The sequence below is a fragment of the Alosa alosa genome, chromosome 10 (genome assembly GCF_017589495.1).
Source record: "Alosa alosa isolate M-15738 ecotype Scorff River chromosome 10, AALO_Geno_1.1, whole genome shotgun sequence".
In the NCBI taxonomy this organism is placed as follows: domain Eukaryota; kingdom Metazoa; phylum Chordata; class Actinopteri; order Clupeiformes; family Clupeidae; genus Alosa; species Alosa alosa.
In genome coordinates, this window is record NC_063198.1 from 7,621,627 (window position 1) to 7,639,933 (window position 18,307).

The window sequence follows — 18,307 nt, forward strand, 5'->3', positions numbered from 1 at the left end:
CACAGTAAGCCTTCTTGAATTGTACATCACAGTCAGTTTGAAGTATACCTTACATTAATTTCATATTCAAAAACTGACATTGACATTTGCCAAATCAATGTCACAATATTTGCTTATTTTGCCAAATCAATGTCACAATATTTGCTTATTTCATCATCTAATGTATGTTTATTTTCCTACAAGTCACCTGTGGCTTACAAGAACGTTTGCCAATTTCATAACACTTGGATGTGTTTGTTCGGTTGTCTTGCCCTGGGGAGATCTCCAAAGAGACAGTGTTTGTGTAGCAACGGGTTCATTTTGGTGTTCCGCTTGTTTTCCACTTAATGAACTTCACTGTGTCTCTCCTCAGAGGTCTTAATAAATCCCTTAGATGCGGAATGCGCTTTTTAAAAAACAACAGTCCTGAGCTGACCTTTGCCAGGATCCCTTAATGAATGCTAAGAGGATGAATTTGCACTTTCCTTCAGTGTATTTGCACTCTCGCCTGGCAGGGCTCAGAGGAGACTAAAATGTCAACGAGTCCCCTTAGCCTGCTTATTGGCCCCACTAATGACCCCAGGTGCCATAATAGATTGCTCTAGTCTCAGATTAACCAGGAATGTTAAACCAAACTAGAAAATGTAATTTCGAGGAAATTACCAGTGCATGAAAATATAAACATACTGTATATTAACATAAAATGCCAAACAAACTTTTATTGGGAAACAGTTGGCAGGAGTCATAGTTGATAACAACTGACAGTTGAAATGGCTAAACAGTTAAATAGTTGAGTAGTTTAAATAGTTACATTATTTAATAGTGAATTATTGTAGTGAGGACATGTATTTTGAAACAGTTGTGGGCAGAGGAAATAGTGGTCTTAAGAGAGCCAGATTGTATGCTTAAAGTCTGAGACAGAGTATATAGTTTAAAAGTTGAATGTAGATAGTGTAATGGATAGACAGAAAGTTGAATGGATGTTGATAGGCAGATTGTTTAATGGATGTTGATGGGATAGTTTAATGGGTAGATGAGTGAATGGTTTGAAGAGGATGAATGGATAGAAAGTTGGATGGAATGTGCCTTATATCCTTGTAGAATGGAGATACACAGAGAGAGTTGGCCTAATTGAGCAGAAAGCAGTTGATACAGGTGCAATCAGTTTAACTAGCTTTTTGATGGGCAGCTGGAAGTTGATACAGGTGCAAATCAAGTTAATTAGCCCATTATGATGTCATAGTCCCCATACAAAGTCTATGGGGAAAAATAAGCTTGTTACAGTGCATGAAAATGCACTGTTCTGTTATCCGAAGTCTTCTTCTTGTTCTTCTTCTTCCCACCAAATTTCTGCGTCTAATTCAGCTTTAACCGTTTAACGTAGAAACTTCGTTCAAACTTTGTAACGTAGGTCTTGAAAAGGACACGTGGGGAATGTATTTTTCACTTTTGTAAACTTTATACTTTTTGAGATATTAATAAAAAACAAGCTTATTTTTCCCCATAGACTTTGCATTAGACTATGACATCACAATGGACTAATTAACTTGATTTGCACCTGTATCAACTTTCAGCTGCTCACTACTAGGACCCATCAAAGGGCTAGTTAAACTGATTGCACCTGTATCAACTGCTTTCTGCTTAACTAGGCCAACTCTCTCTGTGTCTCTCCATTCTACAAGGATATAAGGCACATTCCATCCAACTTTCTATCCATTCACCCTCTTCAAACCATTTATTAATATCTCAAAAAGTATTAAGTTCACAAAAGTGAAAAATACATTCCTCAAGTCTCCTTTTCAAGACCTACATCACAAAGTTTGAACGAAGTTTCTACGTTAAACGGTTGAAGCTGAATTAGACGCAGAAATTTGGTGGGAAGAAGAAGAAGAAGAAGAAGAAGAAGAAGAAGACTTCGGATAACAGAACAGTGCATTTTCATGCACTGTAATAATAATAAGAAGAAGAAGACTTTGGATAACAGAACAGTGCATTTTCATGAGCTGTAATAATAATAATAAGAAGAAGACTTTGGATAACAGAACAGTGCATTTTCATGAGCTGTAATAATAATAATAAGAAGAAGACTTTGGATAACAGAACAGTGCATTTTCATGCACTGTAATAATAATAATAATAAGAAGACTTTGGATAACAGAACAGTGCATTTTCATGCACTGTAATAATAATAATAATAAGAAGACTTTGGATAACAGAACAGTGCATTTTCATGCACTGTAATAATAATAATAAGAATACTTCGGATAACAGAACAGTGCATTTTAATGCACTGTAACAAGTACCTGGCCAACTGTGTACAAAGTTTTACAAACTATGCAGACAGTAGTCAAACTAGGAATGGCAACTATTGCCAGGCAGAAAAGACAGCATACAATATTTTTGCTTTATATAACTGTTTTATGGGCAGTTAAGACTGGTTTGTATAATCATGCGGTTCTCTTACCGATACCAGCTTCAATCTCATTGTGATGCTACACTGACTTATGTGAAGTCTCTGACATTGGAAATATGCACCCGTAATGCTATATTGCACTATGTAATGTTAATCAGTGGGATCAACTAACTGGGTACTGTCTTAACGCTAAACGGCGTTGAAAATCGCCACCTACAAGGGGCATAGATATCAAGTCTTCCACATCAAAATTTACAGTTAAAAGTAGCCATATATGGGGGATGCTGTGGCGCAACTGGCTACACACATACAGTACATAGATAGATAGATAGAGAGAGGGAGAGATAGAACTTTATTCATCCCAGGAGGGTATGCAACTGTCTAGTAGCTTAAAAACAACCACACTTCCACTTATCATCAGTCGCACAGGATATTAAAATAGACATACAGTAGAATAAATAGGTTAAGTGCCAATCCATTTCACAGCACAGTCAGTAAAGTTGTGGTTAAGTTGTGGCAGATGTGATGTGTACGTGGGTGTGTGTGTGTGACTGGACTTCAGGAGGTGTTGAACAGTCTTATTGCAGTGGAGACGAAGGATCTCCTAAAAACGCTTTGTTCTACAGTACAGTGAGCGGTGCCGACTGCTGCAGCTACACCTCTGTTGCTCCAGGAGGCTGTGGAGAAGGTGTCTAGAATTGTCCATTACAGCATTCAGTCTGCTCAATGTGTCCCTCTCCAACACAGCTCTTAGTGGTGACCGGAACACTCAGAGAACTTTTTTATTGTGGTACAATGTAATGTGTACATTACATTACATTACATTACATTTGGCTGACGCTTTTTAGCCAAAGCGACTAACAACATAGTAAACAGTTTAAGTTTTAGAGCAGTTCTCAACAATTTTAGGACAATTTAAACAGTTACTTGTTAGTTTGAGACGGCTGGTGAGTGCTAGGATCAGTAAGACTTGTTGTAAGTGTTGCTATGAGCGGAGATGTTCTCTAAAGAGCTGGGTCTTCAGGAGTTTTCTGAAAATGGAGAAGGATGTCTCTGCCCTTGTAGGAGCTGGCAGTGCGTTCCACCAACAAGGAACAACAGATGAGAAAAGTTTGGATTGGCTTGAGCGTAGCACCGGTGGTAGAGCTAGACGTCGTTCGTCTGAGGAGCGCAGCGGTCTGGAGGTAGCGTATGACTGTATGAGGGCATTCAAGTAGGTGGGAGCAGAACCGGAGACTACTTTGTAGGCAAGCGTTAGAGACAGACAGACGGATGTAAGACATGGGTTTCAGCTGTCTCATTCCTTGTGTCTTGAACAAGAGACAGTGTCAGAAGCGTCTCGTCTGGGCTAAAGACAAAATGGACTGGACTGCTGCTGAGTGGTCTCTGATGAAAGTTAATTTTGCATTTCCTTTTGGAAATCAAGGTCCCAGAGTCTGGAGGAAGAGAGGAGAGGCACAGAATCCATGTTGCTTGAAGTCCAGTGTAAAGTTTCCACAGTCAGTGATGGTTTGGGGTGCCATGTCATCTGCTGGTGTTGGTCCACTGTGTTTTCTTAGGTCCAGGGTCAACGCAGCCGTCTACCAGGAAGTTTTAGAGCACTTCATGCTTTCTGCTGCTGACTAACTTGATGGAGATGCAGATTTCATTTTCCAACAGGACTTGGCACCTGCACACAGTGCCAAAGCTACCAGTACCTGGTTTAAGGACCATGGTGTCTCTGTTCTTAATTGGCCAGCAAACTCGCCTGACCTTAACCCCAAAGAAAATCTATGGGGTATTGTGAAGAGGAAGATGCGATACGCCAGACCCAACAATGCAGAAGAGCTGAAGGCCACTATCAGAGCAACCTGGGCTCTCATAACACCTGGGAAGTGCCACAGACTGATCGACTCCATGCCACGCCGCATTGCAGTAATTGAGGCAAAAGGAGCCCCAACTAAGTATTGAGTGCTGCACATGCTCATACTTTTCATATTCATACTTTTCAGTTGACCAACATTTCTGTCACTCAGCAACTGTAGGATGACATCAGAAAAATGTGCACTGGTCTCTTATTTTTTTCCAGAGCTGGATGTTGTATGACAAATATATCCTTTCACATTGCTGTTACAATTCAGAGCATACAGACCGACACACACACACTCACACAGGCACACAAGTGTCACGTGAGTTTGTCTCTGTGTGTGATAGGCCTGTGTATGCATACGGGAATATCAAGTCCGCTCTTTGGATCAAATTGTATTATATAAGGTCCTGCAGTTATCCATATCTGACTAGAGAAGTTAGGAAATGATCTGATTTTGTACTTCATAGATTTTCACTTACACCATTTAACACCCTGACTGTATATGACTCGGAACACAATGGAGCAATAGTATAGCAATTTGAGAGTATTGTTTACATGCATAGTCACTGAATTATTTTTACATTCACTTGTGTTTATGTGATTATTATACATTTGATATTGATGTGTGCTGAACAGGGCCATATATGAAAGAAATGAACTTCTCAAGCAATGTAACCACCATCAGACTCAGGGACACTTTTGCAACAGCAGTGACCAAAAATGTGGTAGTGGTGGCACTGTGCATCACCATCAACTACATCAACGGGACGCTCGTCCACACCTTCCTCAAGAACCGGATTTTCACAGAGAACCCGCGCTACATCCTCTACATCCACATGGTGTTCAACGACATCATCCAGCTGACCATCGCCGTCCTCCTGCACGTCATAAGCTACATCCTTTTCACCATCAACGTCTCCTTCTGCTGCTTCCTGCTGATGATCGCCATCTTCACCACGCTCAACACGCCTCTGAACCTTGCCAGCATGGCCGTCGAGCGCTACATCGCCATCTGCAACCCGCTGCGCCACGCGCAGATCTGCACGACGCAGCGCACCTACGCCCTCATCGGCCTCATCTGGCTCATGGGCGCCATCCCCATCCTGCCGGACCTCTTCATCCTCCTGGCCACGGAACCTCTGGCCTTCTTCCACTCTAGAATCTTCTGCAGCCGGGACTCTGTGTTCCGCCACCCGTACCTGGTGGAGAAGAAGAACATCTCCCACATGGTGTACCTGTCGCTGGTCTGGCTCACGCTGGTCTTCACCTACTTCAAGATCATGTTTGCGGCGAAGTCGGCCAAATCTGACGCCAAAAAGGCTCGGAACACTATTCTCCTCCACGGTGCACAGCTCTTAATGTGCATGTTCACGTATATCGGTCCTCTGCTTGACAGCTTGCTTATGTATATTTTCCCCATGTTTTTGCTTGAGATGCGTTTCACAAGCTATGTCATTGTTCATATTTTACCAAGGTTATTGAGTCCAATAATCTATGGACTGAGAGATCAGGCATTTTGCATGTACTTAAAAAAATACTACCTGTGCTCTAAGTGTAATGTGGTACAACCCTCTGAAAATATGAGCTCTTTAAAGAAAATCTCCAAATAAGGCCCCTATTTTAGAAGTTTATGAGAAATGTGTGATAATTGTAAAGCAGTGTAAAACTGTAATTTTCAAATGTGTATTTGAATAGCCATTGTGAAAGTCAGTGCAAAGACATATGTGTGATATGAGACAATACAATCTTGAAAGAACAACTCTACATGATGCTGAAAGCGATAGATTCACTGAGTTAAATGATAAGTAAGTATATATATATATACTCTTTTGATCCCGTGAGGGAAATTTGGTCTCTGCATTTATCCCAATCCGTGAATTAGTGAAACACACTTAGCACACAGTGAGGTGAAGCACACGCTAATTCAACAACAGCGGTGCTCGGGGAGCAGGGAGGGGTTAGGTGCCTTGCTCAAGGGCACTTCAGCCGTGCCTACTGGTTGGGGTTCGAACCGGCAAACCTCCGGTTACAAGTCCGAAGCGCGAACCAGTAGGCCATGGCTGCCTTACATATACCTTGAAAAAGGATTATTATATACACACACATACATAGCTCTTTGAGAGGTATTAGCTGTGTATGTTTGCTATTGCATGGCCATAGTATGTAAAACTGTTTGCAGATCATATCTGTAATTATTTTCCTTTTTGTTTATGTAAAGTCTGTTTATCATTTACTGTACTTCAATGTTCTGTTATTCTGACTGTGTGTGCCTTATTGTGGTTGATTTATTTCCACTAAGCCCTATTTGTCTGTACTGCAACTGCACAATTATGCAGTTGATGTTATTCTGCTTGAGACTAGTTCATCAAATGTTAAGGTGATACACTTTGGAGTGAGGGATTTGGTCCATGATATACTCTACAATTCACAATTATTTAATTTGATGTATGGCAAAATCTATACAAAATGTCTCCACTTTTGCAAAACATTTTGCCAATCTTTCAATATTGTCATGTGGAGTTTTTAGTGTTATGCATCCTTCAAAATAATCGGCAACAATGCAAAGGACAGGAATATTTGGATCATTTACATAATAATAATAACAAAAATGAAGTTGAATTGTTGGGTGACTTTTCACTGACTGGGTCACTCATATGTACATTTCATTGCCCAAAATAGGCAAAATAAACATTACTTTACAAAAGGTTAGAGACACGGCCAGAGTCTTCATACAAGGCCATGTATTCAAAGCCATGGGTTACACGATAACACTGAGGTTATGCATGCAGCGGAGCTGACCTCTGGAGGTCCTTCAGAATCTTACGTCTTATGGAGAAATGTCAACATGGCACAAAATGAGTCTGTCAACACTAAGCATCTCTGCACTGCAGAAAAGGCAAACACTTGCAAATTATCTATGTGTGTAGAGATGACTGTGGAGTTTCTGCTGCCGTGGTCATAAGAACAGTGAACTAAATCCAAAAACTACTGGTATGCATAATAACTCATAAAACTGACAAATAAAACAAGAAAACATGAAATATTGGATAGAGCTATTAAGCAACAGTGTAGAGTTTTGGCCTGAAATAAATGTGTTAACAATGTAAAAGGCATGCATGCAAAAAAAACCTTACTGACACAAAAGCCAAGACTACCTAAAGCACATGAAACACTTTCACAAGCACCATAAAGAGTGCAGTGGAGCACTGTTAAGCTTGCTAACATGATAACTCTTGTCTCTTTGTATACAGTATGTTTTTGGCAATATCATGCAAAAGCTTTTCATCCCTGCTGAAAATTCAGCCTGACCAGCTTAAGGTGGTTTGCTGGTTGACCAGCATGTTAACCAGCTTGTTTCACCACTCTATGATGATTGACCAGCTAGACCAGCAAAAGTTGTGGAAACATACTTTCAGCTGGTTTACCCAGCTTGCGATGGCAATTCAGCTGGTTTTGCTTGTTGTACCACCTCAAGCTGGTCATTTTAGCTGGTGTTGCTGGTCTTACTTTGCTGGTTCAACTGGCCATGCCATCTTATGTTGGTCATTCTAGCAAACTAACATGACCATCTTACTACAACAATATCAAGCTTGGCAGACTGGTCACCAGCATGACCATCTTACACCAGCTGTATTCCACATGACAGACTGGTCACACCAGCATGACCAGCTTCCTCAAATGGTCACGCCAGCATGTCCACCTGGTGGCCCAACCAGCTAAACCCGCAAAGACCAGCAAGAGCTGAAAAAAAAACAGCAAAGACCAGCTAAAACCAGCTTAAACCAGCTACCAGTATAAACTGGTTTCTAGCTGTTTTCAGCAGGGGTATTTTCCTTGACTGTTCTGACCCAGCAGCACAGAACTAGAATCTATCTTGCATATCCTTGATGGCTAGTAGGAACAGCACATATTTATCTGGCCTTCATCAGCACACACCATCAAAATGATTTTGAAAATTTAACACAAGAATGCCTATAAAGACATACATTAGTGTTGCTTTAAGAGCACGACTCTGAGAGGCCCTAAGTAGCTAACCTGTGTAGATAGCCTCATATATGGTTCTCTTGATAGCCACTGACCTGTGCTCGGAATCTCTCCAACCCAGTGGATTATTATTATGATATTTAATAATATAAATTTAGGCTATAAATAATAAGTAATTGTATTGTGAAGAAGAGGCTGAAGACCTGTAATTCTCATGGACAGTAAAATATTTTTCTTCTTTGAATGAGTGCCTTGGTTTTATGTGCTGATAGGCCTTTTGGTATTATTCTTTTTGTGCAAGTCTGCTACTCTGGATCGATCCCAAGAGCCCCAGACCATCACACTTCCTCCCCTGTGTTTGACAGCTGGTGTCACACATAAAAGAACCATCCTTTCTCATCTCAAAGGCGCACAAAAAAAACGAGCATTTAAATTATTGATTCATTGGTGTAACACCTAATTCTAGTCATCCTTTCTCATTAAAAAAGGCGTTCTGAATCGAGCATTTCACATATTGATTGATTGGTGCATCACACCTTCTTCTAGTCTTCAGTAGTCCACTGTTTCTGCCTCAAGGCCAAGATTTGATCAACACATAACATTAACCTACTGTACTGTATATGGTTGAAGTGTTGGATGAAAACCCACCCATACAGTACACACACAGAGACAGACGTACACGCACACAGAGGACCAAATAGTATTTGGTGTATCAACTTCAGTACAACAGAATACGAACTTTGAAGCTGCCTTCCGTTTCACTCCAGATCACTCATTACATTATTTTACATTTGTAATGTTGTATAGACATACGGTTAAATGCAGTGATCATTGAGACCTGGATATTGGCTGAAGAACCAACGATAAAGCACCATAGTATGTCTCAAGATACTTTACAGAGCCCAGGTTGATTACGTGTGGATTTTTTTACTCTTGGGATACCATGTAATCTAATCCTGTGTAGCTGTTTGCTAACACAATTCAGCAGGTTGGCAAAATATTTATAAAGAGACACCAGCTTCTCCTTCACTCTGCTGTGGGCCGGCTGACCTGAGGTGAGTCTCTGCTGGGCTTGAATGTAATACAGTAATACACACATACAGTATACATTAAAATAAATACATATATGTATTTCAACCATACACACTGTATCACTGATGCTTTTTGTTATACATGTCAGTTAATGTTCTATCAGATGACCCCTACTTTTCATGTTGATATTATACTACAATTATTTTATACAGTTATTTTAAGACATACAATGCATGAATAAGCAGTGTTAGGGAGAAATGAAATTTAACCTTGTGCTTTTGCTTTGACACTTGTGTTTCTGTGAGATCTTAAACATTTTGAATTGATTCTTCTGTGAGAGCTTAACCTAGTTCATAATATTCTTATTTGATACTTCTGTTTCTGTAACTTGTGTGCCGATGACAAATCATGTGCTGTGTGACAATAGAAAAGTTATTAACCTAGTTAATAAATATCCTTAGTTCCTAAACCTAATGTTCCAACTTACTGGACTGAGTGTGTGTGTGTGTGTGTGTGCAAAGAGGTGTAATGATACAATGATACAATGTGTAGTATAAACGTCTGTGTGAGAAACAACTGCACAGCATGCTACTGTGGTTGTTTATCTTTTTTAATTCTGCTGTGGTCATTTATTCATTTTGAATATGCCAATGATGGGATAAAATACAGATTTAAAGTTCCATTTTGGATTGCTTAATAATGTAAAGTACGATACTAGACATTATTTGAAAACGTGGATATTTGATCAAAGTGTGTACAACCCTAATTCTAGAGTATGTGGCTTTTTGTACAATAAAATGTTTCCACTGGAACTGACAAACTAGGTCTAGTCTGGGACTTATCTAAGTGTTTCCTCTGTTTTCTCTGATAGTGATAATAATGAACTCCTCGATGCCACAGTTTCTTGTGAGAGATACCTTCACCACAGCCTTTGTGAAAAACTTAATTGTGGTGCTCCTGCTGGTCACCCTGAACTACGTCAATGGCTGCCTGGTGGCCACCTTCTTACGGAACCAGGTCTTCTACGAGGACCCTCGCTACATCCTGTTCATCCACATGGTCATCAACGACGGCGTGCAGCTCACGGTCACCATCACACTGTTCGTACTGAGTTACATCTTCTACACCATCAACGTCTCCTTCTGCTGCTTCTTCATCCTGGTGGCTGTCTTCACCACCCGCAACACGCCGGTCAACCTAGCCGGCATGGCCATCGAGCGCTACATCGCCATCTGCGACCCGCTGCGCCACGCGCAGATCTGCACCGCCCGCCGCACTTACGCCCTCATCGGCCTCATCTGGCTGGTGTCCGTGGTGCCGGACATCACGGACCTCTTCGTCACGCTGGCCATCGAGCCCATCAGCTTCTTCCACACGGCCGTCTTCTGCATCCGGCCCAACGTGTTCAAGGACCCCGTGCTGCTGTACAAGCGGCAGGCCTTCGACGCGCTCTACTTCTCCCTCGTCTTCTTCACACTCGTCTACACCTACCTGCGCATCCTGTTTGCGGCGCGGGCCATGTCCACAAACAGCCACTCGGCGCAGCGGGCGCGCAACACCATCCTCCTGCACGGCGCCCAGCTGTTGATGTGCATGCTCTCCTACATCTCGCCCAGCGTGGACGTGCTCATGACCCGGGTGTTCCCCACCAGGATCCTGGAGATCCGCTACGCCAACTACCTGATCGTCTACTTCTTCCCACGCTTCCTGAGCCCCATCATATACGGGGTCAGAGACAAGAAGTTCCGGAAGTATCTGAAAAGGTACTTTTTGTGCAAGCAGTGCAGCGCGGAAGTCCATCATGAGGGAGAAGAAGACAAAGTGGCTTAGAAGTTTTTCTCATCTTTTTATATTTTTTTGAGGTTGAGGTTGTAAAGTCATACATTTGATGTTGGTGTGTATCTGTGTCTGTGCCATCATCAAAAGATCCTGTTATGTGCTTTGTACATGAAACCCATACTTAATACATGATCAGAAGACATATTTTTGACAAATGTTCAATGTTACGAGAAATGTAAATAAAGTTATAGATGTACTTACGATCTAAAACTTTGTATTCCTACAACACTGTAATATATTAGAAATGTCATCATTCTATTGTCATCATATTGTATAGCTAGATTTTTTTATTATCTAAATATATGCACTTTTTGTAGATGTAATATATAGAAAGATGTCACATTTAATAATGCGTATGTATAAACAATTGGACATACAGTACAGGTGCTGCAGCTAGTGTCCATTTGAAATGACTTTACCATTACTTGTATATTCTGTATTACAAGATCTTTGTATATTCTGTATTACAAGATCTTTGTACTGAACATGAACTCAACATGTTAGTTTTCGCTCCCATTTCCCAGAGTTGAAGTAAAATACTTGTTCTATGCCCATAAAAGGTTTATTGATTTACAAACTGTATTACTGAAAACACCATGCATTCAGTTCATGGGCAACAGTTCTAGTGGATATACCTGCAGTCAACATGCCATTTGCATGCTTCCTCAAGACATTGTGGCATTGTGTACAACTGCACATATTAAAATGTCCTTTTACTGTGACTAGTCCAACAGACATCTGTGCAATAATCATGCTCTTTCATCAGCATCTTTTCATATGTCATATGTCGGGTAATGAACAACCTTCAAATTCCTTCCTAAAGGTAACACAAAAAACGCTTTTGCTCAGTAGCATGCCACACTGTAAGTCATAATATGCACAAGGCAATGAGCAGGTATTGTGTTGGACATATTGACCAGCTGAAGCCTATTATGCTCACGTCATGCAACAAGCAGATATGAATATGGTGTAATAATACAACTTTTAATCATTAGCATTATTTGTGTCTATGTGTGACATCAACACTACTTGGGGATGGTTTATTCTGAACTAAGATAATGCAGATGTTAATGTTTTTTTTTATGTTTCAGTCATGTAGATCCTATAAAGTTCAAAGGTCACCATAATATTTCCAAAGTAGGGAATACTTCAATGTTTATGTGGACAGTGTCCCTTTAGCAAAACTTGAGCAAACTCAAAAGTATTGTATTGATCTAAAATATATGTTAAAAAATGCTGCTCTTAAAAAAAAAAAAGAAAACTACCTGTTTTTGGATGATGAGGGTATGAGTGTAAACCATCGTTGGGGACCAAAATTATGTTAATTGGAGTAGTTCTGAGTAAGATCTGATTATGCATTTGCAAGGAAATAGCATAATATGCTCGAGGCAAGCTATCCTCCACCATCTTGCTAGGACTCCACACAAGATGACGGTGACTGGAGGAATGATAAGGCAATACTCTGAAGGCATTTTTCCACTGACAGCGAACCCATTCTTGAACCGGTTCCATTCAGAATTCTTTGTACCCTGGTGCTATCTAGTGAACCAGCCCACATTTCCACCAGTTTTGAATCAAGAGAACCAAGGGTGCGACATCTACAATGGGTGTTGCATTGTGGTGTCAAAATCGAAATTAAATAAGACAAACTCAAACTCAAAAAGAAGTCCGCACACCGTGGATGTATACTGCAGATGATGGCTTTAATGCACTCCAGAGCATTGGTTCGTGAAGCAATCTACAAGCATCCTGTCTTTGCACAGCTTATATACCCCTTTTTCAGTAACATCATTTGTTTCTGTTAACTCAGAATAGAACCGCTCCTAAGTCCTTCTTACCATTCTAGGTAATGCATATGGGCCCTGATCTAGGTCCGGCCCGCGACGTTTGTCAAAATAATAATGTAATCCGGCCCTTGAGGGTATTTTTAATAGCGACAAACAACGACACTGATTAAAACAGACAATAGATCCAAGTGCGGTGACAAATCTCATTTGTAGGCTACTCTCCTCCACTATTTGCTAGACATCCAGAGCTTGATTCAAACCCAAAATCGCTGCACAAAGTTTTCAGGAAATACTTACACGCGAGAAACACGAAGACGTGCATTTGTAATGACGCGATGCAGGCCATAGTTTTGCACAAATTGAAGCAGAAATAGGCCTACACCAAATGTTGAAAAACGTTCACGTGTGATGAAGTCTTAGGTAGGCTATGTTATTCACCTGTTCTGATTCTGAAGGAGAATATCCTTTTGGAGATTATGATCGATCGTCTATTGACAGTGATAGTCACGGTGCGACTATGAATGGAGGTGTGTCTTTGCATGTAACTTATACGACGGTGTCCACTAAGCATACTATGCTTATTTCGACCCTCTGCCCAACATAGCTTGGAGGTTGCAGTGCTAATCGTGATGATAGTGTCCGTAATGGACATGGTACAGACAGCAGGGCTAGTAGAAATAGGGCTCTGAAGAACTACAAAGTCACCCTCGATAGGAACTGATTTGACCAGGTTTATTGTAGGCCTTGTGGTTATAGGCCAGTAATAGTTTACTATTGTTGGTATAGGCCTATAGGCCAAACCTAGGTGTTTTCCTGTTAATTTGTTATGTGGGTAATATGACAAAAAAGAAAGTAAACCTGCTCAAATATGTTCATCCAGTATTTACTGAAAGGTGCATAATTTGAGGTGCTTGCCATCCAGTGGCAAATTAGATGGGTAAATGTACCCCCTTCATAAACTTGTGTTTATACTCAAAGATTTTTACATTTACAGTAGGACTTTATCTCTGACCACTTTCAAGCCATGGCCTTTTGAAATTTTGATTCTGAATTTTGAAAGGTAAAGTGACACGCCCACTCTGGTTTGCAGGCTCCGAACCGAAGCTCCGAACCAAAGTGCCACGTTCTGAACCATGTTTTGTTTGGTGGAAATGCTCCGACCGGTTCAAATGTTGGTTCACGAGCGGGAACGGAGCCGGTTTTCTGTCTGTGGAAAAGGCCTATGACTATTCTTCCGGGCACCACCATCTTGAGATTCCTATAGCAATATGGTGGTGAATAGGAAACGTACTGACCACACAAACAGTCCTTTATAAACCTTATTTACACACTTTACGTAAGGGATAATGTATAGAACGCCAGTCATTATGGGGAAAATAAGTCCCGACAGGGCGAACCGGACCCCAACGCGCCAGCGGAGGGGTCTTGTTTCGCCCTGAAGGGACTTATTTTCCCATGATGACCGGCGTTCTATACATTATCCCGCTTATTATACGGCTACTTGCCAAAACGAAAAAATAAACATTTCCAAGCACAAACTCCGTTGCCATTGACAGCGGTCATTCTTGTTTTCAGAGGTCCTTTCCCAAGAAATAATGACCGCTAGAACTTTCGGAAATCCCATTCAAGTCAATGGAGCATTCTACTTGCATTGTGAAGAGCCGTATAATAAACAAAGGTAAAAATACTTCATTCTGTGCTCAGGGATCCTCCCCACAATAGCATAGAAGTATAATGATATATTGAGCCTACAGTAGTCAAAGACTTAACACAACAATTCACTTTGACATAGGGAGCTTACCCTCAAGACTACGCTATATGCTATTTCCTTGCAAATGCAATTTTCCAATCTTACTCAAAACTACTCTGATTAACATCATTTTTGTCCCCAAGGAAAGTTTACACTTGGTACATTTACATTTAGTCCATGGGTTGTTTTTAGACCGGAGTCTTACTTTAACATTTTTTTTTTAAAGTTGACATATACACCTTCACTGACGCATGCTTCAGTTTGATAAAAAACAAAATTGGTATCCATTCACACAATTCCAAACACACTATAATTAAAAATATTTTAATTGAAATTATATTTTAATAGACTATTGTATATAGAAACCTATTACATACATATGCAAAAAGAGAAAACATACATGTTCATTTTGAATATAGAGCACATAGATATCACAGTTAAGTATTCTTATTTTTCATCACTCCAAATATTCTTGCAATCTCTGTAAAGGAGTACATAAATAAAGAAGCGTTCAAAAAGAGTATGATCAATTCAACTGAGACCTAACTGTTTTGATTTTAGTCTTCAGGTCTCATGACACCTGGTTAATCCCACTCACCTAACTGGTGAAACACAGCCTATAAAAGAGCAGGTAACAACTTCTGAAGCTCAGTCAGGTAACTCTGACTGAGGTAAGCTGTGTTATGTCAGCCATGTGGTGTGTTCACCATGCTATCCATATATACTGCTTTGGTGTGAACTCTGAATGCAAAAAAGTAATACTAGTTGAGCAAAATCATCTAACATGTTGTTATAATTGATGTATTTACAATACATTCCCCCAAGTAAAAGTTGTTGTGAAATAGCAAAAATATGTGACTTCATAGATATAAAATAGACTGCACAATCCTAAACTGACTGCTAAATATGACTTTATTTATTTATGTATTTGTATTTGTACATGTCCATCAAGGTTCTTCTTCCACAAATATATTGTTTAATGTGTATATTTCCACTGCATTTCAGGAAGCTAAACTGGGAGGCTTGTTGTGCAAACATGAATTCCACCTTGGTCTCCCTGTCAGGTAACTTCACTGTTCCAAACAAGTCTTTCCCAAAAGACAGCTTCAGTGCGGCACTGACCAAAAACATTGTGTCCATGTTGGTGTGGCTGGCCCTTAGCGTAATCAATGGCAGCATGGTCACGACCTTCCTGCGCCACAACTTCTTCTACGAGGACCCACGCTACATCATGTTTATCTTCATGGTGCTGAACGACGCGGTGCAGCTGAGCCTGGTGACGGCGCTTTACGTGGTGAGCTACGCCTTCTCGCGCATCCACGCCTCCGTGTGCAGCGTGCTCATCATCGCCGCCACCACCACCACCCGCGCCACGCCTCTCATCCTGGCCGGCATGGCCATCGAGCGCTACATATCCATTTGCTTCCCGTTGCACTATGGCCACATTTGCACGCTCAGCCGCACGCTGCGGCTCATCCTGGCCATTTTGGCGCTGACCACCACGGTGCCCTTTACCGACCTCTTCATCACACTGGCCAACAAGCCGCTGGCCCATTTCTACGCCTACATCTTCTGTGACCATGCCATACTGTTTGGGGACTACTCCATCTATGTAAAAAACTGCATAGTGGACACTGTCTATTTCTCGTTTGTCTTCCTCACGCTGTTTTATACCTACTGCAAGATCATGCTGACCGCCAGGGCTGCCTCCACTGACTACATCTCGGTGAAGAGGGCCCGTAACACTGTACTGCTGCACGGCGTTCAGCTGCTGCTGTGCATGCTGGCCTTTGTAGTTCCCTCCATGCAGACCCCTCTCATCCGCCTCTTCCCCATGCACCACCTGGAGATCCGCTACGTCAACTATCTGCTGGTCTACATTATCCCACGCTTCCTCAGTCCCATGATCTACGGCTTCAGGGATGAGAAGTTCCGCAAGTACTGGCTGCGCTACCTGACATGCAGGACGAAAAAAGTCAGGCCCTCTATTAAAGTCAATGTAAAAGTGGGGTGAACATGTCAGGGGTCAAAACGCAACAGCACAGGTATTACTTTACAGTGTTATACACTAATGAACAGGCCCTGAGAGAGTATGGAAGTGATTTCATAAAGCAAGTCATCACATCATGAGAAGAGGGGTGAAAGGGCAAAGCATCCAGCTGTTTATATGAATCTACTGTGTAGCAGCCTTTTAACTGTAATGTATGTAAAACTATTTTTTGACAACTGAGCTTATGATTTATTTGAGGTACATGAAACTCTCTGTCTACTGTCTTCATTTGACATTAATATAGCTTTTGTAATATAACTATTGCCATAGAAACTGTCTTGTCAATTGTGCTTGCATTAGAAGTGTATTCTGACATGAAAATACACATGGTTTTAATGACTATCATTTCATTATGATTTTGAAACTAAATTCGACAATGACAATATTGCAACAGTTTTAAGAGATGTATTTCCTCTTTTTAGCCCATAAACCCCAGACTGTTGATCTACAAAATGGATTGATAATTGTTAAATTGACTATAAAAAATGTATCATATTTGAAATGTACATTCCTGAATCCTACTAACAGCAAATTCTGCCAATAGTCTTATGTTCCATTCATCTGAGTGCAATGTGTCTTGTAAGCACACATCACATTATGCCAATGTATCAAGAGCATCCTATGCTGTTTTTAAGCTATCACTGTGGTACATTTATCACAGTGGTAAACAGACTAAGACAATTGAGACAATATTTGTTAGTTTATAGGTAGAGAACAGAACACTTACTTACTGCTTTATATCATTTGATATTGTGATAGGTCACTGTTAACTGCACCACACCAAACAGCTTTGATATTGCCTAAATATGATGTGCATCTTGTTTTTCTCAGAGCATTTTTATGCTATCAATATATTTCACTTTTCAGCAGACAAGGCCCTATCCTCTAGACTGCCACAAATGAAAAGACATGTATAGCTGTAACAAGAGTAGATGTCAAGCTGATACACTAGGTAAGAGTTTGCCAACATAAAATTGACAAACTATTGTATAATTCAGTAATCACAAACTTAATCCCTGTGATTGTATTGGAACATATTGAAAACCAAGCCCCTAGTCTTAAATATTGTACAAAACTGTTCCTGGAGTGTGAATTAGATACTTTTGTTGACTGGGATCAAAATAACATGTAAAGACAGGATTCCACCCAATGTTTGATAATATGTAGAAGCAAAATATGTAAATGGAAAATAGCCTATGCGTAAAAACTTGATAAATAGCCCAGTCTTTTATTTGCTTCATTCGTTGAACTCAAGCTGCTTATATTTGGGTCAGGCATCTATAACGGCCAGGCTTTACTTCTTTTCAAATAAAACTTTTGCTTAGCAAAGATGAGATACTATTTATACTACATATTGATTATGGTATAAGTATGGAGCTGTTACGGCCAGTAGGCCAGAGGTACTGGTTGGACCCCGAAGTAGGACACAAGCAAAAATGGTAACGGGTTAAACTGTGATTTAATGTTCAGTGGAAAACAAAAAACGCTTCAAGCAAACAGCAGGCAATGGCAGAGCACAATTGAAAGTCAAAGAGTGAGCACAACACACAAGGTCCAGGGCAAACAATCCAAAAACAGTAATCCAAAATCGTGGTCAGAGATCAGTCCAAAGTTCAGTAACAAA

At 40.7% G+C, this 18,307-nt stretch overlaps 3 protein-coding genes across 3 annotated transcripts; all 3 read left to right on the plus strand.

Annotated features, from left to right (window-relative positions):
- The first annotated feature begins 4,894 nt into the window (after positions 1–4,894).
- On the plus strand, positions 4,895–5,851 carry LOC125301708 (odorant receptor 131-2-like). The gene has a single exon (XM_048254409.1). It carries the CDS (start codon positions 4,895–4,897, stop codon positions 5,849–5,851), a length of 957 nt encoding a protein of 318 aa, XP_048110366.1.
- A 4,285-nt stretch (positions 5,852–10,136) lies between these two features.
- LOC125301709 (odorant receptor 131-2-like) lies at positions 10,137–11,087 on the plus strand. Its single transcript, XM_048254410.1, has one exon. It carries the CDS (start codon positions 10,137–10,139, stop codon positions 11,085–11,087), a length of 951 nt encoding a protein of 316 aa, XP_048110367.1.
- A 4,648-nt stretch (positions 11,088–15,735) lies between these two features.
- Positions 15,736–16,647, plus strand: LOC125301710 (odorant receptor 131-2-like). The gene has a single exon (XM_048254411.1). It carries the CDS (start codon positions 15,772–15,774, stop codon positions 16,645–16,647), a length of 876 nt encoding a protein of 291 aa, XP_048110368.1. The 5' UTR covers positions 15,736–15,771.
- The last annotated feature ends 1,660 nt before the right edge of the window (positions 16,648–18,307 follow it).